The sequence below is a fragment of the Lathamus discolor genome, chromosome 5, assembly GCF_037157495.1.
Source record: "Lathamus discolor isolate bLatDis1 chromosome 5, bLatDis1.hap1, whole genome shotgun sequence".
Lineage (NCBI taxonomy): Eukaryota > Metazoa > Chordata > Aves > Psittaciformes > Psittacidae > Lathamus > Lathamus discolor.
The window spans coordinates 3,179,151-3,205,914 of NC_088888.1; the positions used below are offsets into that span (position 1 = coordinate 3,179,151).

A 26,764-nucleotide genomic window follows, 5' to 3' on the forward strand; every position below is an offset into this window, starting at 1 on the left:
GTCCTGCTGTGCTTCAGATCAGAGGTGACCCATTTAGTTGCATATTGTTTTGTAGTGTTTGAATACAGCTCAAATGCAAATTACAGAGGCTGCCTTTTATTCCCTTTAGGCTGATACAACTTTATAGCAAAACTTAAGCCTTCTAGTTTTCTTTCAGTTTCTTCCTGTGAGTTTCTTCAGCCATCCAGAGGAACTGCTGTGCTCCCATAACACAAAAGGCTGTGCTCAAATAGGAGTGCTTTAAGACTTCTAAGCAGTAGCTAATACTTCTTTCAACCAAAAGAATAATGCTGTGCAAAGCTCTAGCCTGACTGTGCCTGTCCCTCAGAAGCTGTAGGGGAGGAGGATGTCTACTGCCAAGCTCTACTTCCAGTTTCAAAGCTGTGACTCTTAGTAATCATTGTGCATTCTTTGTTTAGTCAAGGTATTCCGATTGCTTGAGTTGATAGGCTGGAAAGAGCAGTGAGATGGTCAGTGTGGATTAGCAAACTAGTGTGGATTATTAGTATTTAAGGATTGATTAATTTTGGTATGATCTTATCTAGTCAATAAATAGCAATTGTTAATGTCGCTGTGTTGAATTGCAGGAGATGCTGTTCACACCCAAGAATATTTAAATGATGTATATAGCTGAGGTTTTGGTGCTGTCAGGATTTTGAAATGCTAGGAAAAAAATGGCAGTTTGTAAATTTTGTGTTATTAAAATAATGGAAGTGTAGAGATTGCATGAGTTTTTTGTTGGTTTTTTTTTTTTAATGGTCTATATTCCAACTAGGTTGAAAATGAAAAAAATGAAGTTGCATTACTAAAAAGAGAGAACCAGAGCTTGATGGAATTGTGTGATACTCTTGAGAAAGCAAAGCAGAAAATAGCACATGATCTTCAAGCAAAAGAATCTCAAATTAACATTCAGTCAGGACAGCTGAATTCCAGCAAGAAAGACATAGAAAGGCTAGAACAAGAACTGAAGAGGTAAGGATTTGCTCTGTCTGTAACCCATGTCTAACAATTATTTTCTGTGTTTTATTCATTTAGTGTATCCTTCATGATATTCTAGTTTCTTTTCTTCTCATATTTAATTCAGACTTTTTGACTGAAGTCTCAAAACATGGACCTACTTTTACATACACACATGCACATACAGACTTCTACATAAATCTGCCTGCCACTTGAAGCAGTTAATACCCATAGTTCCTCCTTAATTTGGAGGAATTCTGCAGTGTCATGTGAGAACTGTCTATGATCTTAATAACAAAACAGCTAGTACAGCTGAGTCACTTGTCAAAGGTAAACTGCAAACGGCTTGGAGTTGCTCAGAAAGTACATGGAGAATTCTGTAAGATCAAGTCTACCAATAAAATGCTATGGGAAGGAGGCATAAACATCTATTGGCGTGGAAGAGGAAGCTGCCAAAAGCAGTGACTGAATCACTGAATCCAGTTGCTTTGGTGAAGAAGAGCTTAATTCAAAGACCTCAACTCTTAAACACTGTTATTACCGAGATAGTATGTGTGTACTGTCTGTAGAGGTGGAATGCAAGTAATAAAAGAATCTTCCGTAATGCAGGCACATCTAAAATCTTTCATCTGAGGGTGCTACACAAATGAGACAGTTGCCCATAGCGAAGTGAATGTTATGTTAAACTTGCTGTCATACTAGAGGCACCCTCTGTTCTTGAATTAAAGTATTTCTGAAACTTTGTGTGCATCAGTCAAGCTGAGTATTCTGCCTGTGCAATAAACTGTTGTGCTGGAACTAGTAGTGCAAAAGTACTGTCACAGGGAGGAGTGTGAGACCAGGCTTCTTAAGGGTTTGATTTAGTTGTTTTGGGGGTTTTGTTTAGTTTTATTGTTTGTTTGTTTGTGGGGGTATTTTTTTTTTTTTGTGGCCTGAAATATGTCTACTTCCTTTAAGTTTTGGGTGGAATGCCTCATTCCATCTAAATGGAAGCAAATGAAGTGTGTTGGTCTTTCTAGGGTTTTGTTTGTTTGATTGTTTTTACCTTTGTTTCCCTCTTTCTCCTTCCTTCCCTCCCTCCTGTGCCCTTTTTGGGAAAACTAGAGATAGCTGAGGTATTTAGGTATTTGACTGCTGTGATAAGATTCTAAATTTCAACGAAACAATTTGACAAGTAGAAACACCAGCGTTGTGTAAGGAGTTGCTAAGGTCTGTCAAAGAATCTAGTGAGATTCAGCAGGGCTTCATAGAACCACCTGTTTCTATATCATGTCAAATGTTGGGCCAGGGAAGCTGCAGGCTAAGGATGTGTATTCCATTTATCCATTCCCCAAATTAAGTCCAGTTTACTTGAATTCTCTCCTTTCCTTTACATTACTTTGTGTATCTGTCCGCTACAAAAGATCAGTTACTACATGTAGCTTGATCTTGGCAATCATGTTGAGGTATGTTTTATGCTGGTAACTGATTGTTTACCGCTGTATAGCAACTAGCAATCCACAGGGAGGGGAATTCTTTATGTTGTAAAAGGGAGGGGGAAATGGAAATCATTGTCTTATCTACCTGTGCATGCTGGGCAGGATGAAAGTTGCTGTGTAAACTCCAAACTAGTTACCTGGTTTCACTTTGTGAGCTTGTAACTCTTCATGCTCACCAGAGTCACAAGAATGGGTAGTCTGCTGTGGGATTCTGGGCAGCAAAGTAAATAGTAGATGAGAAAAATAAGTTGTCAGGTGGAGAGTGTTCCCTTCCCATGAGGTATGTATCAGTTTCTCAAAGAGCGCAGTATCAGAACATGGAATAAAAGTTGCATATTTCCCATCATAGAGATGCTTATTGGAGAGTAGAAGTTGTATGTTATCGGTGTTTACAGTGATTTGGGTGTGTTCAGCTTCATAAGTGAAACCTTAAGCAGTTCTGATTGTCACGTAATCTGGAATTGGTTTTGGTTTTCAGCTTTGACTCCTATGTAATTGACTAAATATACCGAAACTGAACAAAGTATTCATATTTCTGTGTTACAGTCCTGAAGATTTTCAGTGAATGTATTTTGACTTGATCTTTAAATTCTTAGAATCATAAATTATTTGTGTGCTTCAGGCTTTTAAAAACAGATAATCAACCTTTTAGTTTCCATGACTAATTTTTGTTGCTGTTTTTTTCCTAAACAGATACAAATGTGAGTTTGAGAGAAGTCAGCAAACGTTGATTGCAGGAGACTTATCATTCAGTGGTGCTCCACAGAAAAGCTTTACTGCTTCTTTAACACCAGTTCAAAGTCATAACGGTAAATTACTTTTTCTTTGTCTAGCACAGATAGTTAACAGTCAGTTTTCTTGGAGGGTGGAGGAGTATTTCACACACTACATTTGTACTGAGTTGCCTAGTCCCTATTATAAAGCTTATTATGAGAATGTCTAATTCATAGCACCATAAGTTTAAAAGTGATTAGTGTAGACTGAACACTTATTGCAAATATTACATCTTTTCAGGATTATGTTGATAGACATGGAATAATAGGAAATCCTTCAACAGACTGCAGCAAGTTTTTGAATGCCTATTCCTAGTGTCAGCTGTTCCCTTGATGTAGTGAAGAGCAAATCTTTCTTGGGTACTACAGGTACTTTAAAGTTCAGTCAACAGTCATGTTGTTTCTTTAGAAAATTTTATTCAGACTATTTTTGTGCATGATGATCTGCACAATTTATGCACTGTTTCAATCCATCACTTCTATCTTCAAATTAGCGACATCAGATAGATTTAAAATATTTAAATGAACTGGAAAAGTCAAGGGAAGGTTCCTTAACTGGAGAACTGTTCTGCAGCCAGACACCCTTATGCTGTATCTGCTGAAAAACTTGACAGGTTCAGTATTATGCTTGCTGTTTACCTCTTATCTTTGCTGTGAACAAATGTTTTGTGAGTTTGACATCTCACTCTTACTCAGGTGGGAAATCCAAGATACTTTCTTGCACTCTTGTTCCTTTTAACTTCTACTGGGGGTACAGTAGTGGCAGTGTCAGACATTCCACTAATCGTGACACTCCTGAAATGGGGATTAGATAAAAAATTATTTAAATAACTATTTAAAATGGTATTGCTGGAGAGGTTTTTTTTGTTTGAAAGTTGGAGTTTTACATTCCTGAAAATCCCAGACTATCTCAAGGTCAAAGCAACCCATAAGGTCACTCCTTGCAGAGCTACCTAAAACTAAGTCGTATGACTTGAGCATTGTCCTCCTTCAGTAATGACAGGATTGGTGCCATTACCACTTCCCTGGGGAGCCTCTTCCGGTGACAAGACCACCTTCTCAGTGAAGAGCACTTTCCTGATGTCCAGTCTGAACTTTTCCTGATGCAGGTTCATTGTTTCCTTTGTGTCCTATCACTGGTCACCAGAGAGAGCAGATCAGCACTTACCTTCCACTGCTGCTCCTCACAACCTGTACCTGTGTTGTAGCCTGTGATAAGATCAGACCTGTCCTTTTCTTTCCTAAGGTGAATAAACCAAGTGACCTCAGCTGTTCCTCAAAAGTCTTGCTCTCAAAGGCCTTTCACCAATCTGGTTGTCCTTCTCTGGAAACAGCCTGATAGTTTGACGTTCTTGTACTGAAACACTCAAAACTGCACATAGTACTTAAGGTGGGACCTCACTAGTGCAGGGTAGGGTGAGATTGTCACGCTCCCTCAATTGCTTCAGAGAATGCTACAAGGCATTCTAGTTCTATGATATTCCTAGGAGCTGTAGAATGATATATAAATACAAAGAAAAGGAAGCAGGACTTTTGTTTTGGACTAATATGCTCCTCTTACAATTCCAGTGGAAGAATCCTAAGTAAGTTCATTGTCCAATTCCTATTGCATTTGAAAGGAACTTGAGGAAAAGAGCCAGCCTTATTTTCTGATCATTTCTTGGTAATATTAATGCTTTTGGGCTGCTAGTAAGAAATCTTAAAAAGTAAAAATTAAAATCTATATGCATGCGTATGTATAATGTAACACGTCTATGTTATATATATATATATATATATATACACAATATGCACCTGGGTTGGAGCAACCCCAGGTATCAGTCCAGGCTGGGGGATGAAGGGAGTGAGAGTACCCTAAAGGAGAAGGACTTGGGAGTGCTAGTGGATGAAAGATTGGACATGGTTTGGCAATGTGTGCTTGCAGCCCAGAAGGCCACTCATATCTTGGGCTGCACACAGAAGAGCGTGGCCAGCAGGTTGAGGAAGGTGATTCTGCCCCTCTACTCTCGGCAGAACCCACCTGCAGTCCTGCATCCTGCTCTGGAGTCCTCAGTATAGGAAAGACATGGACTTGTTGGAGAGGGTACAGAGCAGGGCTAGAGCACCTGTTCTGTGAGGAATGGCTGAGAGTTTCGGTTGTTCAGCTGGAGAAGAGAAGACTCGGGGAAGACCTTATTGTGGCCTTTCAGTTCTTAAAAGGACCTATAAAGAAAGATGGGAAGAGACTTCTTATCAGGGACTATTGTGATAAGATGAGGGGTGATGATTTTAAACTAAAAGAGGAGATTTGGGCTGGACATGAGGAAAAAATTCTTCACAATGAGGTTGGTAAAACACTGGCACAGGTTACCCAGAGAGGTGGTGGATGCATCATCCCTGCAGACATTCAAAGTCAGGCTGGATGTAGTTCTAGGCAACCTGATCTAGTTGAAGATGGCCCTGCTCAATGCAGGGGGTTGGACTAGTGAGCTTTGAAGGTCCCTTCCAACCCAAACTATTCTACGATCATTCTTGTAACAGCAATTAGAAATGAATACCTATATTATAAGATAGATTATGAGGAAGTATTCATTGTGTCTTTGTAGATACAAAGTTTGAAGAGCTAGAAGAAAAATACAAGAAAGAAGTACAAGAAAGGAAAAAGCTAGAATTAGAACTGAGAAACATCCAGGTAAAAGTAAGTATCTCTTGAGAATGATATGCATGATATCTAAGAAAGTAACTACTGAGTGAACTTGGAAAATGGAGTGGAAAACTAGTAAAATGTATTCTACATTATTTACAGTATGGTTTTAGAGAGAATTATCCTGTGCATACTGCCATTCAGATGTACTCTTGGAGAATCCAAAAAAGCTAACATAATTGAATGGCAAAGGAAAGAAAGACATTAAAAATGAGAACACATTCTTCAAGAAGTGGAGATCTTGTGCAAGCACAGGCAAGAGAAAATAATGTTAGTTTTGCCAAGCTAAATATAATAATAAAATAGCTTTGGAAAGATAAATGAGGAAATAACTCGCTTAGCAAATAAGAACTAGTAAATTTTTCCAAACACATAAGTAGTGGGAACTGTATGAGGGAATCTCTGAGGCCTATAGGTGTCTAACATTTGAAATCCCTCAAAGGCAAAAAAAGGCCACTGCAGAAAAGCTGAAATAACTTATTTGATATTCACTATTTAAAGGCTCAAAAAGTTTTCTTTATCAGAGTCTTTCCTTACTGGGGCTGAATCTGTGGCTCAGCCTCAAATTGAAATGTCAGAAGTACTCTTAAAATGACTGATAAAATGAATAGTAACTAAAAATCACCAAATACAGATAATACCTATAAACTGATAGGGCACTGCAGTGTGGGACTGCTGAATCTTTGTGATTTGCAACTTCTTTTGTTCTTGACACTGGAAGGGGATGAGGATGATGCCATCTGAAAAAGGCTTATAGTGCTGATTCCTGGGAATGTAGTTTAGTCAGGTCAGCTTTTTGTCCTGGGTGGATTGTTAGAAACTTGCAGCGATACTTTTATTGATGCATGCATAGGTATGGTGTATAGAGAAAAGGTGTAAAGAGAAATCATGCCTCATACTTTCAGAGTTTAGGGGTTTTTTTTTTAAGAATAAATTGGAGAATAGTGAGTTAAGTGTGACTCTGTAGTGTCACCATAGGATATTCACAAAACACTGAAAAAAAACTGAAGTGTTTTGATAACGGGCAGTAGCTCTTGGGAATTTAAAGGTGAGGATTGAGGGCAGTGGCAATAAGTGGTCAGTTTTTACTGGAGAGCAAAAGTGGAGCCTCAAAAGGATTTCTAAAGAAACTGTGCTATTCAGCATATTCATTAGTGATTTTAGAGTTGAACAATATGGTTGAAGATTACACAATATTTAGTAATGCTAAATAATTGCAATAATTAAGATGGTAAGTAAAAATCAGTGGGGAAAAAAAGTGAAGTAATGCATCTGGAAAACATAACATGAAAGATGCATACCCGGTGCACCCAGGCTCTATGATTGCAGGAAGCAATTCAGCAATTCTAGTTCTCTGAAAACTTCAGTATTTTCTTCAGTGATGATGAAAAAGAATGTTTTAGGAAAAGACTTAAGAAGTAATAAGAAAATACTCTTTGCCCATATACAGCTAAATGGCTCTCACACCTTGAGTATTGCAAATTCTCTTCACTCGTTTCCAGATATGGTGGAAGTGGGTGGCACAAAGATCAAGTGAGGATCAAGAGATGAAACAGGGAATTGGTCATTTTATTACTTTTCATAAGGCATAATTACAGAACCAGCTCTGCAGACTCAGAACAAAAACTGGTTTATTCCACTGTACTGTGTTAAATGGCAGCACTCTTTGTCAGAGTGTTGTAAAATTGAAACAGATCCAAAAGAGAAAGGACACGTAAAGTATTTCAGTAAAAATTGATTCATTGCCTGGATTCAAACTTTTGCCTCAAACTCTGTAAATTTTAATGGTATATAAGGGGAATTATGGCTCTATGCATGGTTAGGGTTTTATGCTCTTTATAGACAAATTACAGGATTGGACACTGCATTCTGGACTATGTAGATTCCTGGTCTTAGCACAGCTATTCCTACATAACAACATAATCTCTGGTTGGATTGGGAAGTCACACTGGGTATTACCTAGTTTAGGGGCTTAGTTTAATAAAAGAATAATTGAAGTATTCAAATTAGAAGCATTTGAAAATCAAGCTAAAAAATACAGTGGGGATTTTACTGTTTGAGGTGGGGGGGGGTTGTTTTGGCTTGGGGTTTTTGAGCTTGGTTTATTTATTTTTCCAACTTAAGAAGGAGAAAAAAACGCCTACTATTTTAGCTGTGTTTAATTTTTCTGTAGGAAGAGACTGAAAGCTTCTACCTGAGGTATTTTATTATTGCAGTTTTGGGGTATTATGTATGTATAAGTTTAATTCTGCTCTGAATTTACCTGTGTTTGTCCAGAAGAACTACATGTGGGTCAGATACCAGATATGTTAGTCTAGGCTTCTGTATACAGGCTTACTTGTGTCAACATTTGCCTGCAAAAATGGAGGCTTAAACTTTGAAAAATGTAGGGGGTAAATGATGGGATCTCTCTTGAAACAGGCAAAAAATTGGTTATGTTACTTATGAACAGATCAGACTACTTTTTTTGGAGATCCTGGTTTGGGTTACTGTATCCAGTATACTGGACACTTGGGCTAAAGTTATTTAATTTAAATAGTATAAAAATGTGAAATGACCAGGAACCTATTATTTATGTATTAATAATTATTTTGTTATATGTTGGATATGGAGCTGTGTAAAGGTAGATCCTTTTCTTTTTTCTTGGACACAGAAAATAAATCAGCCTCATGCTCAAAGCTCTTTGAGTCACAGGGAGATTGCTCGGCATCAGGCTTCCTCATCTGTGTTTTCATGGCAACAAGAGGAGACACCATCTAGAAGTCAAGTAACACCTGCAAGGGGAAGTTCTGCAACATCTTCTTTTCCATGGGAGAAAGAAACAAGTTCTAGTGTAATATCAGAGAAGAACGAGCTCAATAGCAGCTTTGCTGGTGATTGTAATTCTTCACTTGTGATCCAGCTAAGAGCACAGAACCAAGGTACCTGATGTATTTGTTTAAAACCCACAGACAGCCTGCTATATGGTTTCATAAAATCTGGTGTGCAGATAGGAAAAGAGGTATTGGAATTGGTGCTTCAGCAAGGAAAAGATACCTGGTTTTGCCTTTGGCAGCTAGCCTAGTTGGCCACGGGTGTATGTATCTTCAGTGATCAGCCAGTACACAGAAATTATCAACAAACTGTGGTATCTTTTACATACGGGGTATGAGAGTTAGAAGTGAGGAGTTTGTATTTTTGGGGGTGGGTAGTCAACATTATATATAAAAGGAAAAGAGCCTTCTCCAATAATTCCATTGCTCATAGAACAATTCTGTTGAAACAGAGTTAAAAAACCTCTTCAGGATTTCATTACATCTCGCTGTTAAATTCAATTCTATTGCTTCCTTCATTTTGTATGGCTTGAGGTTTGTAGCTAAGCAATACCTGTGTTAAAAATTCATTGATTGAACATGCTAAATGCATAGCTCAGTTGTTCCGTAATGGATATAACTGGAAGCACAGAAGGAAGCGTGATGCAGAAAGTACAATAAAGAAGCAAGATATGATCCTGTATTGTGCATATTGACATGAAGAAATAGTTATTCCTGAGATCTTATAGTCGGAAGAGAGTAAACAGTTGGTTTGCTGTGGATTTGGTGAACATTTACTTAAGCTTACTACTTGGACCAGCTTTTCCACTGTTTTTTGTAGGACTGTTTTACAAGTTCCCATGCTGTCCAAAATGTTTATCCAAATACCTGCATGTAAAACTTCAATTAGGTGGCATTTTCAACTTGGAAGCAAGACTTTTTAACAAAAGAATTACCAGATAATAGTAATTCTGGATAATGCTCCCTGTAGCTGGATATGTTTTCTACCATAAAATTACATTGCATTTTGGAAGGTAAACTCTTACTGATGTATATTGTGACAAGATCACTTGGTTTCATTTTATATGGATTCTGCTTTGGGACAGGAAAAAGATTGCAAGGTAAAGGACTGTACTTACAGAAGCTCAGTAGCTGAAAAGCCTCTTGCAAGGAGAGGACCCAAACAAATAATTCTAGTGGGTATCTTTCCTTTTAAAAAGTAAAAAACTTAAAGCAGCTTTGATAAGTGACATATTTCTGTGTGTTTAGAAACAACAAAAACAAAGACAAACCAGCATAGGAATAAATTGATTTTGCCTTGGCAGCATTTGTGCCTGATGTCACATTTTGCTGTGTTCTAATATATCACAAAGTGGAAATTGTTTAAAGTCAACTATCTTTCAGTCTCGATAGTTTTAGTCATTGATATAGTAGTAGAAGAGAGTTTTGTTTTAGCTTGCTGAACATTTTACAGGGTGTCTACCTGTGTCAGGAACTTGAGTTGTTATCAAACATACTGCATATTTTATAATGTGTGAACACTTGGGAATTTGAGTACCGGGATGGAAGGTGTACCTTTCAAAGCAGAAAGTACCCTTAATCTTTACTGTTTCTAAAATTCAGAGCTAAATTCCACTGTTAAGGACCTAGAACAACAACTGCAAGCTCAAGAAAAAATGAAGAAATCCCATATGAATAAACATCAAGAGACTGAACTGCAGCTGGTCAGAATGAAGTTGGAATTAACAGAGAAGGATAAGGCTCTGAACAAAACCAGAGATAAACTGACTCAAACGAGAACACAACTTGATCAAGCTACTGCACAGGTAAAATGTAGCATTACACATCTTTGGACTGTCCTTACAATTCATTCCCGGTGTTAATGTGTGTCAATTTGCAGCCATTTTAGTGAGAATCAAGATTCTCAGGTGAGTTTCATGGATATTTGCTGAGGATCAAGTTTTGAGTTTGTGTTGGTTTGATATGTGTTACCTGGAACAATGGAAATACTCATAGAGCGGTCTCCCATTTTCTGGAAGGTTCTTATACCACCTGAGGAATAACTTTCCATCCTCAAGCAAGATTCATTGGAATTCTAAAAAATAGAGCATGGGATTCTGTAGCATGGAGCAACAATGACATCTGGTGGCAATTTCTGACCTTAAATAGACTCTCATGCAACTTTGGCTGAAAATCACTGTGCAGCTTATACTACTGGATGTTGTGGGGTATGGGGGCATAGCTTTGGATTGTAAATTGCTTGTGTAAAATAAAAACTAGGTAAAAATGCCATGCAAGATTCAGAATGTATGTAGTTTCTAAGTGAGATTTCATGGGTTTTAATCCTAAGGAGTTTGGGTTCATAATATAAGACCAACAGGGTAGTACAACTGGCTTAGTCAAGTATTTACAGAGTGTAAGTAAGTACATACATATAAAAATATGAAGTGGTTCAGGTTTTTGCTCACAATCATATGGAGTGAATGCCAGTGTTTAAAATAATTTAGTTCAAACTGTAGAAGGTAAAAACTAAGAAGTTAACTAACTTTTTTTCTTGATTGCATTTCCTTCCTGAAATCCTTTTTCACAGGATTTGACATGCTTGTAAGTAGTGCAGAGATTCATAATTCCTGAATCTTTGTATCTCCATCTATATTAGTATTTATAGTACTTTAATTGATCTACAGGATAGGAAAAAAGATGTTTCTACGTGTATCTTAAGGTGTAATAATTGTTATCCATCTTTGTCAGCAAGTTTCTACATGCTACCAAAGTTCATTGTGAAACTACTGTTTCCCACAACTCCTGTGTTGGCCCTTAAAGTAAACCTTTATGTGTTGAGGGTTAATCAGTTTGCCTTTGGAGAGACAGGGGCATTCAGCTGTTGCTAGCTCTGTGGGCCGAGTTAGAGAAAGTCTTCGCAGTGAGCATGATAAAATCATATTCTTAACACGGTCCATTACTACATAAAGGTATTGTCATTGCAGTGAGTTTGTGGGAAGGCAGCTGACCCAACCTAACACCTCAATTCCTCTGAAAAAGTCTCTTTTAAGTTATTTGATTCCCCAGATAACCCAATTCAACTTCCTAAATGATTATCATAGAATCATAGAATGGTTTGGCTTTGAAAGGACCTTAAGACTACCCAGTTCCAACCCCCTGCCATGGGCAGGGCCACCTTCCACTAGACCGAAAGGCTCTGTCCAACCTGGCCTTGCACAGTGCCAGGAATGGAGCATTTACCACTTCTCTGGGCAACCTATGCCAGGGCCTCACCACCCTCAGAGTAAAGAACTTCTTCCTTAGATCTAACCTGATCTTCCCCTGTTTACGTTTAAATCCATTGCCCCTTGTCCTATTGTTATGGTCCCTGATGAAAAGTCCCTTTAAAAGCATCCTTGTAACCCACTTCAGATACTCTGAGGTCTCCATGCAGCTTCTCTTCTCCAGGCTGAATAACCCCAACTTTTTCAGTCTGTCTTCATAAGGGATGTGCTCCAGCAGCTGATCATCCTTGAATTAGAGTATTATGTATGTAATTTTACCTTGTTAATTATCTACAGGTTTAAGAGAGCTCAGTCATTTTACTGAGGAATCAAAGGGGCATTAAATCCAGTGCAAGGGGCAAGGTAGGAACATGCCTGGGGAAAGACAAGGAGGAGTAGGACTGACTGGCCCCATGTGAACTGAGGTGCAGCTCATCCTTGAGATGCAGTGCAGCATCTTGTCTCAGAAGGTTTCTTTGCCATCTGAAGGTTACTCTTTTCTGTGCTTTTTTTTTTCTCCCACTGAAATGATCTCTGCCCATCCACGGGCTTTGACGTAGAACTGCAATGAGATTCTAGATTTCAGTTTTCTGACTCATAGCCTGAATTTACTTTTGGCATCCCCCTTGTGCACTTCTCTGTCACTGGTACTATTCAGAGACCTTGAGGACAGCACCTCTGTGTTATCAAGTATTTTCACACCTTATAAGGTCTGCAGCCTTTCTGCATACACGATTTCACATGGGCGCACAATCCCTGCAGTCTGTGCCTAATAACCGGACACCCCAGTACTACTACCTGCTGCTTCTTTACTTACAGCACAGATGGACTGTTGTTTCGCTAACTCATTGAACAGCCCTTGTGCTGGAACACAGCACTGTTTACCCTTTGTCATTTTTCTTACCCCCAGGAAAAAACAATTGTACCTACTTTGTATTAAGAGATTAATTTGGGGATAAAAATGCATTTTTTTTCTATTCGGGGAGTTAGGTGGACATTGTTTCACTGTCATAATGTAAGATGAACCTAATAAACTGACTTAGATACCAAGCTGGCATACATGGAGAACATCTTCTAACATGGAGGTTAACCTAGAATATTGACTGCCTTTTTTTTAATTAAAGTTTAAATCAATGTGCTGAATCACTCTGAAGTTCAGTGGAATATGCAATTAGTTTCAGTCTAAACATGTAGTTGTTTAATAGTTAATTGTCATTCTTTAGCTCATAACATCCTGAGGTACTGAATATATAACCTGTTTTTCGTGTTAGGTACAGTATGTTTCTATAGATTGTCGAAGACTGATTTTTCTATGTTGCATGTTTCTAGATGTTTTTGTGTTGTGTGTGTATACATATGTATATACTTGTATATATATTCTTTCTATACATACACATTCTCACTAACATAAGCAAGTACAAGTTTAGTACTTTGGACTGCTAAGAACTTATATGGAACCAGCTAAAGTTATACTGTAGGTTATATGAATGCTAGAACAATTGTAGTAGGAGAAACCACTCTTTTTATATGAGCACATATAAACTGAAATAAAATGTCATTTGTATTTTTAACACTTGCGGTTCATAATTAAATTATTATAGGTCCAAATGACGGAGCAAAAGGTGAAAAGATTGTCAGAAGAACTGAATTGCCAAAGACAGAATGCTGAGAGTGCTCGTCAGGCTTTGGAACAGAAAATAAAGGCACAGGAAAAGGAATATCAACAAGTAAGTCAAGAAGAATGCTGTAATTCTGACTTCCTGAAGACATGAAATCACATGGCTTACTTTGTGTATCTGCTATTCAGTTAATTGCATTCACAATTCATAGAGAGGCTGGAAAGGTAACAAGCAACTGAAAACAAACATGCCAACAGAGGGGAGAAGCTGCTGGAGAGGTGCAGAATTATGGTACTACTACATAGACAGCATGGGCAAGAGACCCAACTGAGATACAAATCCACGAAAAGCTAGGCTTCGTTGTCCACAGAATTATATATGTTTGAACTTAATAACTGCCTCAGTTATTTCTGTGGAGTCTGAGTTAATTTTTCATGCCTCTCACTCTCGAGTGAAAAAGTGTTTCACGAGTCTGTTAGTCTAGATGCTAACCCAGCATCTCAAAGAGATACTGAGCCTGTTCCAAATCAGTTGTTGTTGCTCCAGTAACCAAAACACAGACTTACTGCAGTTACGTGTTTCTTTCTTTCCTACTGTACCCCTGTTTCTAGGAACTCTCTTGTCAGCAACGCTCCTTACAAACACTGGATCAGCAGTGCAAGCAGATAATAAACAAACTGCATCAAGAGCTGCAGCAAGCCAAAAATGACTTCAATGCTCTACAGGCAGAATTTGACAAAGTAGGTGCTTTTATATTAAAATCCTCTACTAGAGCTGGAATTTACTTGTCTCAGCAGTACTGCCTTAATTTAATCTCACATAAAGCAAAAAATAATTGATGTGGGGACTTGTAGTAGTGTTTTGCACAGCATTAGCTGGTTTGTGTTTACCGTTTCTCACTAAAATACTATGTACCTAAATGTGAATGACAGGCTTTTAAGAGTCTGAGGGTAGTCTGCTTCCCACACGGAAGATGTGAATGCAATACAATGCACCTGAAATAAATCAGTTGGAGAAAGGAGCAGCTAAGTGTGATCACAAGAGACACCTTATGTAGTGAACGTGCTGAAATGCAGTTTGATAGAGCTAAACAGGGTAGTTGCCCTTTCAAACATAGACTCTGGCTGTGCACTCTTGGTGGTACTTCCTTGGCCGCGCAACCCCTCATGTGTCCCTGTGGAGAGCTGACACAGGAGCTAAAAGAGCAAAGTAAAAACATAAATTTGACTATGTGTACAAAGGCACAAGTGGTTGTTGTGAGTTTCACTCCCTGAACTGCTTCTCATCAAAATCAGATGAGCATCATGGCTTCTGTAAGGATGAACATCAGTACAAAGGAGGATTCCACAGCTATCGCAGCCGCTAGCTATTAGAACACATTAGTTGTCACAAACCTACTATTTCAAGGAAGTCAGAAAGCCGCATGCAAGCCTGAAGAGTGGGTGACCAGAAAAGAGAAATGTTTAAAAGCCTCAGAAAACTCTTGAGCAGCTGTAATGCAGCAGAGCTACCTGAATTTCTAAGAAGGGCCACGTTTTTGAAAGCTATATTGAGATGCCCCGTTAGCAAGCAGACTGAATTGAACCAGCAGTTCCAAAGCTGACAGCAGCTTTCCTGCAAGCTTCTTTTAGTTTAGAAATATAGCCATGGGAATCTGCTGACAAATGTTTTCAGTGCTTATTTGCACATTCTTTTGTATATGCTTACTGGAGAAATTGATTTCATAGACAAAAATAAGTGACTTTCAGTTCTTTCTCCAAGAAAGCAAATTTATTACCTGATGATCTCAGAGTAGATCTCGCTATTTGATCTGATAATGGCATTTATTTCCTTTTTAATCTGGAACATTTTGGGACTATTCTGAAAGAGAGAAAGCCTGTTTGTATAAAATCTGTGTCAGTGGAATAGTAAGTGCAGTTATGATCCTAACTTTCTGATTCTCATAGCTTAGTAAAAAGGCTATTAGATTTCCAATCTCATCTGTTTCCTACAACTACTTTTGTGGTGATGTAGGTGCAAGTTAGATGTATTAATCCAATTTCAGAGTCTAGAAATCTATGTATTTCAGAGACATCTCATCTTTCTGGTCAGAGGCAAAGGAGTGGAAAGGCAATAAGCAGCTATATTCTAAACTGCAGTCAAAACACCCTAAGGTTCATGGTGGGATAAAATAATGTAGTTTTATTTTGTAATAGAATGTTGGAGTTCAAGAAGGTGAGTTTAAAAAAGGTTTTATTTCTGCTTCTGAACACAATGCTGATTTTTCAACATTCTTGCAGGTAATGGCAGTAAACCAACACTTGGAATGTAACACTAGTGATCTCACCCAGAAGCTGTGCAGAGCAGAGCAGGCTTTATTAGCAGCCCAGACTAAGGAAACTGATTTGACAAGAAGCTTTGAGGTAAGCAATGCAGAGGAGTAGTTGACAGTATTAATACCATAAATCCCAGAGTAGTAGAATGGTTTGGGTTGGAACGGACCTTAAGATCATCCAGTTCCAACCCCCTGCCATGGGCAGGAATGATTCACACTAGATCATATCGCTCAAGCCTCTGTCCAACCTGGCCTTGAACACTGACAGGGATGGAGCATTTAACACTTCTTTGGGTAACCTGTTCCATGGCCTCAACACCCTCACAGTAAAGAACTTCTTTCTTATATCTACCCTGAACTTCCCCTGTTCAAGTTTGAACCCATCACCCCTTGTCCTATCACTGCAATCACTGATGAAAAGTCCTCCTCCAGCATCCTTGTGGTTTCCCTTTGGATATTGGAAGTTGCTCTGAGGTCTCCATGCAGCTTCTCTTCTCCAGGCTGAAAGCCCCAAGTTTCTTAGCCTGTCTTCATAAGGGAGGTGCTCCAGTCCCCTGATCATCCTCACGGCCTCCTCTGGACTGGCTCCAATTTGTAAGTGCTAATACTGTCAAGCATTTACTCAAATAGTGCTTTTTCCATAAGGAATCTTTAAAAACTTTTTATGGAGTATCTTAATATATCTTAGTTGTAACACAAAAAAAGAGGTCTTCACTCATGTCATGTAGATTAATGCAGTGTGTGGAAGTAGCTGTGTGGTTAGGGTTCATTACTGTAATGCTGCTTACATGGTTTTAGTTCATGTTGGACTTACCTTTTAGCAAAAACAGCATTTTGTTTTAAGAGATTCTTGCTTTTGATCCTGAAATGAGAATATATTAGTGCTTACCTGATTTTAAATGTGAACTCTAGAATCACTAACAGCTACTTTGCACACTGCTGACCTCAGTGTTTTTTTGTACAAAGCCTTCCTATATCCTCTTTAAAAAGAAATAAATGTATTTTTCTTGGAAGAAACACAGTCCAATGAATCCAACATCTGAAGGGGGCCTGCAAGGATGTAATGCAGGGACTCTTCATCTGGTACTGTAGTGATAGGGCAAGGGGTGATGGGTTCAAACTTAAACAGGAGAAGTTCAGGTTTAATACAAGGAAGAAATTCTTTACTGTGAGGGTGGGGAGGACATGGAACAGCTTTCTTAGGGAAGTGGTAAATGCTCCATCCTTGGCAGTGTTCAAGGCTGGGTTGGACAGAGCCTTGGGTGACATGGTCTAGCGGAAGGTATCCCTGCAGGGGGTTGGAACTGGATAATCTTAAGGTCCTTTCCAACCCAAACCGTTCTATGATTCTATAAAATACGCATACACACTGCTGTATAAATTTCCTCTAAATGAAGATAAATTCAGAAGTCTTTGTATGCTGCCATGCTATCTCATATTCACATACACAGATATCTTTTCACTTTAATGTCTCCTTTGCCTTCTCAGTTCCAGTGTTTTGCTTTGGTGGCAATTAGAGCAGCTGCATTTGAAATTGTTACAGTTGTGCCACTAGAGACCACTCAAAGCAAATTTTCTCCTTGATTTGGAGAATCAGAAGTTAAAACCAGAGCTCAATACCTATGTAATCTATGTCACAGTGGGTTTTATTTAAACACTTTGCTTGTTGTTCTTTGTCGTGAGCAGATATAAAATAATCTGGCATAATTTCTGCCCAAAATATACCTGTCCAAATTCTATGAACAGATTTAAAGTGAAATAATGGGCTTTGTTCAGATCAGCACAAATGCTGGTACAGCTTTAGTACATGGTGAAACTTTAGGTTTATTCATACTGGTAGATGACAATGTCTGGGATCATTCCCAGCTATTGGAATGTGGCTATTTATACTGAAAATTGTTAGAACAACACTTAGCAGCAGGGCTAAAGCCATGCTTCGCACCCTTCCAGTTATAATTCCCAGGCACAGTTTGGGAATTCACATGAGCCTGGGACCATTCCCAGCAAGTGGTTTGGTTTGAGTCACCTGCTATGGAAGACAGAAGACTTCAGTGGTACAGATCTGGGCTGTTCCAGGCCTCTTGGCCTCCATAACAGAGAGTGGTCCATGAAACCTATTTAGTAAATAAATATAGCCAGTGCCTTCCAGTGGTAAGGCTAATGAAGGTAACTTTCATTCTTCTTATGTATCCCAGAGGAAGAATGCCTCCATCAACCTTCTGCAAATTCTTAATATAACCTTTCACGTTTCTGGACACCACTTCTCCTTAGTTTATATCAGATATTGTGGGATTCTAGCTTTGAAATTATGGAATTAGGATAGATTTTATATAGTTTTTTGAGATCCCATTGTTAGTATCAAATTTGTGGAAATAACTTTTTTTGCTGCAAATTCTTGGGAGTGCTTTATTTACTTACCAGTACTATATCCATCTTACAAAGCTGTAACTGCAGTCAGATTTTTTTCTTCATATTTGTCTTGATCAGACAGTGATGTTGCATTAGAATATGACTGAGAAAGATGTAAAGAAGCTTAATCTGGGGAAGATTGCAACGTCTGATGACATCAGTAACACTACAGTTCTCTGTCTTAAAGTCTTGCACATGAGAGGGCACGGTATGCGCCAGCAGAACTCCGGGCAGGGCTTGTCTTCCTCACTCACATAAATACTCTGCAGAAAATTACATTGAATTATTTTGAGGTATTGGAGGCTTTGTTGGCAGCAGATTTTCTTTATAGAAAAAGAAAACAAGAGAGATATTGGCATTTCTTTTCCCTTGTTAAAGGGAAGCTGTCTTATGCTAAGGATCTAACTACCCAATGGAGAATACAGTTGTTTTTTGCTGGTTAGTCCTCTTCTGTGTTTAGTCCTTACTGTATAATAAGACTGATGTTAAAAAATGTTGCAAAACAGATATACTTGAGAGACTTACAAGGATATTCTATGATTCTATTCTATGATTCTATGATAATGAGGACTATTAATCTTTGCAATGATGATATCTCTATAGCTTGGCAGTTCTGGCATCTTAGCATGTGGTTTCCATTTTGTTGGTGCAAGCAGCCCATAACTGTTCTTGGAACAATTGGTCAGTCCCTACGCTGCTTGTAAGTCTGCCCGATGAATCAATGAATCACAGACTGGTTTGGGTTGGAAAGGACTTAAAGATCATCCAGTTCCAACCCCCTGCCATGGGCAGGGACACCTTCCACTAGATCAGGTTGCTCCAAGCCCCATCCAACCTGCCCTTGAACACTGCCAGGGATGGAGCATTTACTACTTCTCTGGGCAGCCTGTGTCAGCGCCTCATCACCCTCACAGTAAAGAGCTTCCTCCTTATAGCTAACCTGTTCTTCCTCTGTTTCAGTTTGAACCCATTACCCCTTGTCCTATTGCTACAATCCCTAATGAAGATTCCCTCTTCAGCATCTTTGTAGGCCTCCTTCTGATACAGGAAGGCTGCTATGAGGTCTCCGTGCAGCTTCTCTTCTCCAGACTGAACAGCCCCAGCTTTCTCCACAGTAATAGTACTACCTGTATGTGGCTTCTGGAGTTTGCTTTGGTTTGGTTTTTGCTTTTTGGTTAGCAGAATGGTTAACTTGAGTAATGCAATGTGCAAGTAGAACTGATAGCTGGATTGAAACCAAAAAGCTTACAGTTTTGGAAGTGTAAATAGTTACTGTCAGACATTAGCCCATTAAATCATGGGTTCCTGGGTTTTAAATAATTAAATATATATTAAATAATGGGACCTTTTCAGCCATTTCAGTTCCTTAAAATTATTTGGTTTTCTTTCTGTAGATCACTCCAGATTTTCTAATGAATAGGTTTCTTTAGTTCATGTATTGCATGTGCATGCGGCACTTTGAATGTGAGAAGTTTGGACATTTGCCCTTCAAAAAATTAAGATCAGGAGAAAACTTTCTTCACTGAAACTTCTGACTGGATTATTATGGCTTTTTAAAAGCTGTGGGTAGGGAAGGCCATGAGTAGAAGGGAAGGTAACTGTTGGTGACAGTGACAATTTTAATCATGTTCTCAAGGTGATTTATGTGTGTGGCTGCAAAAACAAGCCTGCCATGCCAGCAAGCTTTGAATCATCCAGACCTTTCCATTTCTTGAGCTTGGCTTCTGTGAATTGCTGCCCATCTGCTAGTAGTAAACAGATGAATAATTGATGGCCTCTTTCCAATGGGGCCTGCCAGTTCCATGCCATCTGGTGTCCAACAGCATAGGAGTTTGGAGAAAAAGGATTAGTTTCCTTAAAAAAAACCTTTTATTTGGCTTCCTACATGCAATGGAGTTACATAGTTTTGTCTGTGTAGTGGTTTGGTGGTTTCTTAAACTCAGTTTATTTGGAAGAAAATACTGGCAAAACAACCTTCTTGAAGACTGAGCACTCTAGTATTGTTGTGCTGATGATCAGTGGAAGGAGAACTTGTCTGTATGTGAGGCATGAGGTGAAATCTGATCTATATATTTCTTGTTAATTTTGAGTCCATTGCAGGGATTTGTTTCCTTTGTTGCTTTGTGAAAGTAGTCTGACTTCATCAATTCAGATTCTGTAGGGTATGTCCTGTTCTGTCTTGATCTGTTTGCCCTGTGCAAGCAAGGGGTATGCTAACTACTTAAAGTGGTTGCAGCACAGAATTACAGACTGATATGGGCTGGAAAGGACCTTAAGATTATCCTGTCCCAACCCTCCTGTCATGGGAAGGGACACCTCACACTAGACCGTGTCGCTGAAGGCTCTGTCCAGCCTGGCCTTGAACACTGGCAGGGATGGAGCATATATCACATCTCCGGGCAGCCTGTGCCAGAGCCTCAGCACCCTCATAGTAGAGAACTTTTTCTTCATATCTAACCTGAACTTGCCCTGTTTCAGTTTGAACGCATCACCCCTTGTCCTATCGCTACTGTCCCTGGTCAGGAGTCCATCTCCAGCATCCTTGTAGGCCCCCTTCAGACACTGGAAGGCTGCTATGAGGTCTCCACGCAGCTTCTCTTCTCCAGGCTGAACAGCCCCAACTTTCTGAGCCTGTCTTCACATGGGAGGTGCTCCCTCTGATGCTGTCAGCTAGTTAAGACTAGTTTAGCTTATGTTCCCAAGCAGTGTTTAGGAACCCAGGCATGGCAGCCCAAAGACTTAATAAGACCTAATGGAATATCTTTCTTTTGGTTTAAATTAACTGAATTCTTTGATCTTCTTGACAGTTCACATGAAATGTAGTCTTATTTGTGTTTGATTTAGGAAGTGAAGCAGGAAAAAAACCTTCTTGACTGTCAGCTTGGAAAAAAACTGCAAGAGATCCACCAGCTTGAAGAAGAACTCAAAATGATCAATCAGTCTCTAAAGCAGAGCCAGAGTGTTGCGGAAGAGATGAAAAGTGAGTTAAATATTTAAATCTGCAGAACTCCTGTTGCCTGTTTACTGGTGTATGATTCCTGCAATCCCGTAAGCTTTGTTAGGTATTAAGCACAAAAGTTTCCACTGTGGCTTATGATTAGTGATTTTAACCAACACTGAGTTTCTCCTAAATGGAAATGAATTTTCGTCTGTGAACATACAGAATTCCTGAAGAGACACAATTTGGAAATTAAGGTGTACAGGAGCAAAATGATTTCCATAAAATCTATTTAAACCATAAAACTTCTGTTTTGTAGTTGTGTGTTTCACAGTTTAGGGAAAAACAGTACAAAAATGTCACATATCTTTCAATAGTTGAGTCTTGCCTGCAGTGTTTTCTTCTGAGAGCACAGTGTTTCAGGAATTGAGGGGAAATACACCTTGTTGTTCTGTTGGATCTGGCTAAAAACAAGGGGATAGATTCCATCTTGTGTGTATGCATCCCCCTTGTATCTGTGTGTCTGTCAAGCTTCATGTAAGATTATAAAACGAAGCTTTTGAATTTGATCCTGTTCTCCTTAAATGACCAAACTTTTAATTGTCTTTCAAGTGAGCAAGTCTGCTCAAAACAAGGCAGGGAAACAATTATGACAATTTGGGAGATGTTTGTGGAATTAGACATTCTTTAGGAGAAACGGACTATGAGGCTGACCCACAAGATGGTCACATACTGGAATGAGACCTGTCCTGCTAAAAAGAGAAAGAAAAAAACCCAAAAGCAGTGCTGCTTTATGTAAAATCTGGTGGAAGTGAGACAGAACAACAGGTAGTTACACCGGAGAAGTAAAGACTGGCTTGGAGTGCAGGCTTGTATCAGACTGCGAAGTGAAAAGTTGGTGGTGTCTATGAGTGAGTAGTGTTCGATCGTCTAAGGTGATAGAAACAATTCTTTATCCAGTGTTGTAATCTGAGAGTAATGCCTTCCACTAAAATGGGAACTGAAAATAGTCAAAGTCAATAGTAATATTTCATCTAGAAAACGATCAGTGGAGTTGCCAGTATTGACTGGCAAAGATTTGATTGTGTTTTCTTTTACAGATAAGAATTCTATTCAAGAAGCAGAGCTCAAGTTACTAGAAGAGAAATTTAAAAAGCAAGAGAGCTCCCTTTTGCTGGAGAAGCTCCAAGTAGCTTTAGCTGACATGGAAAAACAACAAGATTCTGCCCAAGACCTGATCAAGGAAAAAGATAATCACATTAAAGAACAAAACTATAAAATAAGTAAAATGGGGGAAGAATTGGAAGCTTTGCAGAGGCTCCTTGGGCTCAAGCAGAGAGAATGTGAAGAACTGCAAAAAGAGGCCACTGCTTTTTCCCAATGGAAAAGTGAAAGTGATCGCCATATAAATAAACTGAAATCTGAAAAAGACAGTTTGCTGACCCATATTAATGACTTGGAGAGGTCCCTTCAGAGTCAGCAGATCAAAACTCATGAGCATAGTGAGAAACTCAGCATGATGCAAACTGAAAATGACAGGAAAAGCGCAGAGATTAGAGAACTTAGAGACATGCTGGAATGTAAAAGTGCAGAATTAGAAGAACAAAAAGAAGCTTGTGCTGAAGTTCAGTGGAAAGCAGAATGTTCTGACAAAAAGTACTGTAAAGAAATAGAAAACATGACCTGTAAAATATTGCAGCTTACCAACCGAGTTGGTGAAGTAGAAGAAAAGTTGCAGTTAGCAGCAAGTGAAGGACTGCAAAAGGAGCAATGTTACCATGAGCTGCTCAGTGAATATGAAAAAATCTGTCATCTTGTAAAAGCAAAAGATGCTTCAAAAATGACAGAAGATGGAGAAGTTGATTTGAAAAGTGGTCAGGATAAAATGGGTTTAGGTAACACACGGCTTGCAGCAAATAACTCCATTGCTGACAATCAGGGATGTGTAAGAGCTCTTCTAGAAGCAGAACAAACTAAGGATCTGGCCATTTTACAAGATCAGATCTCATCTCTTGAGATCTCCTTAGTGGGTCAAAAGCAGCTGAATTCAAATCAGCGTCAGCAGTATGAAGACTTACTGCAAATGAAGGGTGAAACAGAAGCAAGATTACTTAGTGTAGAGCAGATGCATGAAAGCTTCGTGACAGAAACTAAACAGCACATTAGTAACTTGCAAGCAGATATTTCAGTACATCAGAAATTAGTTGAGGAAAAAGACATGCAACTGCAAACTCTGAATGAAAGATTAGAGAAAAGACAAGCTGAGCTTCAGGATTTGAAAGTCAATAATAAATTGCTTGAGGATTCAGTAAGACAGCTGAAGCTTCTGTCTGGAACGTGGGATTCCGAGAAGAAGGACATGTCTTCAATGATTTGTTCATATAGCAAAAAAATTGAGGAACTTACTGAAGAAAACGCAAGCCTTAGGGATTTAAGCAGAACTTTAGAGCAAGGACAAGTAACTTTACTGGAAGCAAATAAAACTCTTTCTGATAGTTTAAAGGAAAGAGAAGAAATAATTTCTGAACTGTCCAGAAAACACAAAGAGGAAAGAGAACTTATTGAATCAAGAACTGAAGAAATCAAATCAGAGCTTGAAGTTTTGCAAGCAAAGCATAAACCGATGGAAGAAGAAAATGCAAATATGAAGAGCATTCTCAAAGAGCACACAATTGAATTTGAGGAAAGGAAAGCAAAATTAGAACAAGAGAAAGAGTTCTTTAGTGAGAATAGAGATATCTTACAAAAACTAATAGCTTCAGAAGAAATAAAAAAGGATTTGGTTCAACAACTTCAGCAACTACACTCAGAATTTTCCAGTACCCAAAATGTGCCTTTGACAGAGCTTGAATGTTTAAGTCAGGAAGTGTTAAACGTAAGGGCAGTACCAAATACAACGCAAGAGGGAAGTGATATCTTATTTCAAGACAAGGAGCAGTTGGAGAAGAAACTGGAAATGAAAAGTAAACCTCTAATGTGTGATGTTGGGTGTGAACAGAGACTCCATTCAGAACAGCTGAGGAAATCCATAGAAGAAAAAGATATTGAGCTGAATAAATACCAAGTTAAACTTGAGCTTCTTCAAATGGATTTTGAGGACAGAGAACTCTCTCTAGAGAACTATAAGTTAGAAGTGATGCAGCTGGAGACCGCTTTAAAAGGCGTAGAAGTAGAACTTGAGAAAAGCATAAGAGAGAAAGAGAGACTGCAGGAACTGCTGTCTGTTAAAGAGCTGAAAGCTTCAGATGACGATGGCCACTCACTGGAGTATAATTATGATGATGTTTCTCAGAATTGTGGCAAAAGAGGAATGGAGGAAAGTTTTTCATCATTCTTGCTGGCATCCTCATTGCAGGTAACGCTGAACAACCTGAGCAAGCTTGAGAAAATGTGTGAGAGACTGCAGGCTGAGAACATTGCATTAGCCTCTGGATTTGAAGACTCAAAAAATAATGGCAGCACAGGTATTGATAAAGTGGCAGAGAAAGAGAACATAATGAATGCAGATAGAAGTTTAAAAGCAGAGGAAGCTATTTTTCCTGATGAACTTATGGATCAAAGTGACAGCAGTGATTTGAGAATGCATTCTGGTAATAAGGAAATGTCCTTCACACTTAAAGAATGCAGTACTGGATCCAGCTCGGACTACAAAGATTTGAAGTTGTCCAGCAAAGAAGTTAAAATACATTTTGCGGAAGTGAGAGAGAAGCTTTTGTCCTTTCAGAATGAACATGTAAAATTATATGAACAACATTGCAGTATGAGCTCAAAGATATCTGAGCTACAGTCTTGTATTGAAATGCTGAAGGCAGAAAATTCTGCACTGTCACCAAGTATGGGCAATGCACATACAGGTTCTGTGAGAGGGCCACTGTCTTCCAGCCAAAGTGATACACTGCCTGACTCGGATGAAACTAAGTCCACAGTTTCTTCCTCAGATCTCTTGCAAAGTCCCTGTTTTATAGAAGTGAGTGAGGTGATTGATTCTTGTAACAGGGGTGCATGCAAATGGGTGGAGGAAATGAGTCCGTCAGACAGTTCTGCAGAAATAATTCCAGAAGATGCAACAAAAGCTTTGGTTGAAAATTGTTGTAATGATCACGAGTCGGGCTCTGTTAGAGAGCCCAGGAGCGTTACTCCTAGAAAATCTAACCTTGAGAGTAAAATTGAAGAGCTTCAGATGCTGTGTCAGACATACAATAAAGCCATCAAGGTGTTCGAAGACCAATTTCGCATCCAAGAGAATATGAAAAACGAGGAAATAAAAGAGCTGAAAAATGTTATTCTCTCTGAAAGAAAAGAAATAGATCATCTCAAACAGCAAAATCTATCTGACAAAGAAGAATGGCAGCAAAAACTGAATAATGTGACTATGGAGATGGAGGGCAAACTGGCAGCAGAAAGAGAACAAACTGAGAATCTATCTTTGGAGCTGGAAGCAGCAAGACTTCAACTCCGAGTCCTTGATTTAAGTTCTCATTCACTGCTATGTGCAGATATTGAAAATGTAAGTAGCTATAAGTCATTGTCACGCAAATCAGTTTTATGTAAAACTGTTGATGCTAAGCCAAATTCAACTCTCGAAATTAAATGTGTTTAAATTTCCCACAGAAGTGGTACTGTTCTTTAAGGGAAGCAGAAAAATAATCCATCCCTTGAGGTCTTATGCATCCCAGGGATTATGAGAAATAGCAATGACAAAACCAACAAGTTGAGTCTGTTAGAATTGTTTAATACTTTGAACTACTTTCTTCTTTTTTTCTCAGGCGTGGGTTGTTTTCAGTGTGGATCCTGTGTGTTAGTGGGTGTGCATGAATGTATGTGTCTGTACTGTGCTTACAAGCTTTGATCTCTGATTTAACACAGTGGGTAAAGATACAAGCACTTACCGTGTCCCTTCATGGGACAAGCAATCTTGTGTTTGTGTCGGCAAACAGAGGTAGGCTGCTTCCACACCTCTAATTCCTTTCAGTACCAGCAACAGCAGAACAGAACGAGCTGGTATTGGAACAGTTAATTTTCATTTCAGCCTCATTTCCTTCAAAATAACCGAAGGGACCAAGGAATGTGGGAGTTGGCTCTTTTTTTGTGGCGCTGTAGATGGTATGCAACCAGTGACCTAGGTTTTGCTTGTAAGGACTGGCAGAATCAAAACTTCACTCGGAATGGAAGAAAACCAGCTTAATTCTTGTATACAGTGTATTAGACTAATTCCCCTTAAAAATAAATTTAACAAGTATATTTTCTGCTTTTGAGAAGTCCGTTTTGGACCAGTAAGTCCTGTGCAAGTGGCCTCCAGTGCCAAATCAAAATGGAAGTTTAACACTGTTCTCCCAGTCAGAGCATCCTGAAGCTCTACATTTTGGTCAGCTGTGGAACACTGAGCAGCTGCTCCTTGCACAGGAGAAAATCTGTGTGTTGCTTGCAGTTCACACAGAGCATCCACACTGATCATAGAATCGTGGAATAGTTTGGGTTGGAAGGGACCTTCAAAGGGCATCTAGTCCAACACCCCTGCAATGAGCAGGGCCATCT

At 39.0% G+C, this 26,764-nt stretch overlaps 1 protein-coding gene across 3 annotated transcripts in view; it reads left to right on the top strand.

Annotated features, from left to right (window-relative positions):
- The window catches only part of CENPF (centromere protein F), a 47,290-nt gene that overhangs the window by 2,101 nt on the left and 18,425 nt on the right, over nucleotides 1-26,764 (top strand). For all 3 annotated transcript variants that reach the window (XM_065679419.1, XM_065679421.1, XM_065679420.1), the window contains exons 3-12: nucleotides 776-972; nucleotides 3,129-3,244; nucleotides 5,794-5,885; nucleotides 8,545-8,812; nucleotides 10,307-10,509; nucleotides 13,551-13,676; nucleotides 14,180-14,308; nucleotides 15,848-15,970; nucleotides 21,136-21,271; nucleotides 22,330-25,736. In XM_065679419.1, the coding sequence (XP_065535491.1) occupies nucleotides 776-972; nucleotides 3,129-3,244; nucleotides 5,794-5,885; nucleotides 8,545-8,812; nucleotides 10,307-10,509; nucleotides 13,551-13,676; nucleotides 14,180-14,308; nucleotides 15,848-15,970; nucleotides 21,136-21,271; nucleotides 22,330-25,736 (4,797 nt within the window). The remainder of the gene's footprint in view (nucleotides 1-775; nucleotides 973-3,128; nucleotides 3,245-5,793; nucleotides 5,886-8,544; nucleotides 8,813-10,306; nucleotides 10,510-13,550; nucleotides 13,677-14,179; nucleotides 14,309-15,847; nucleotides 15,971-21,135; nucleotides 21,272-22,329; nucleotides 25,737-26,764) is intronic.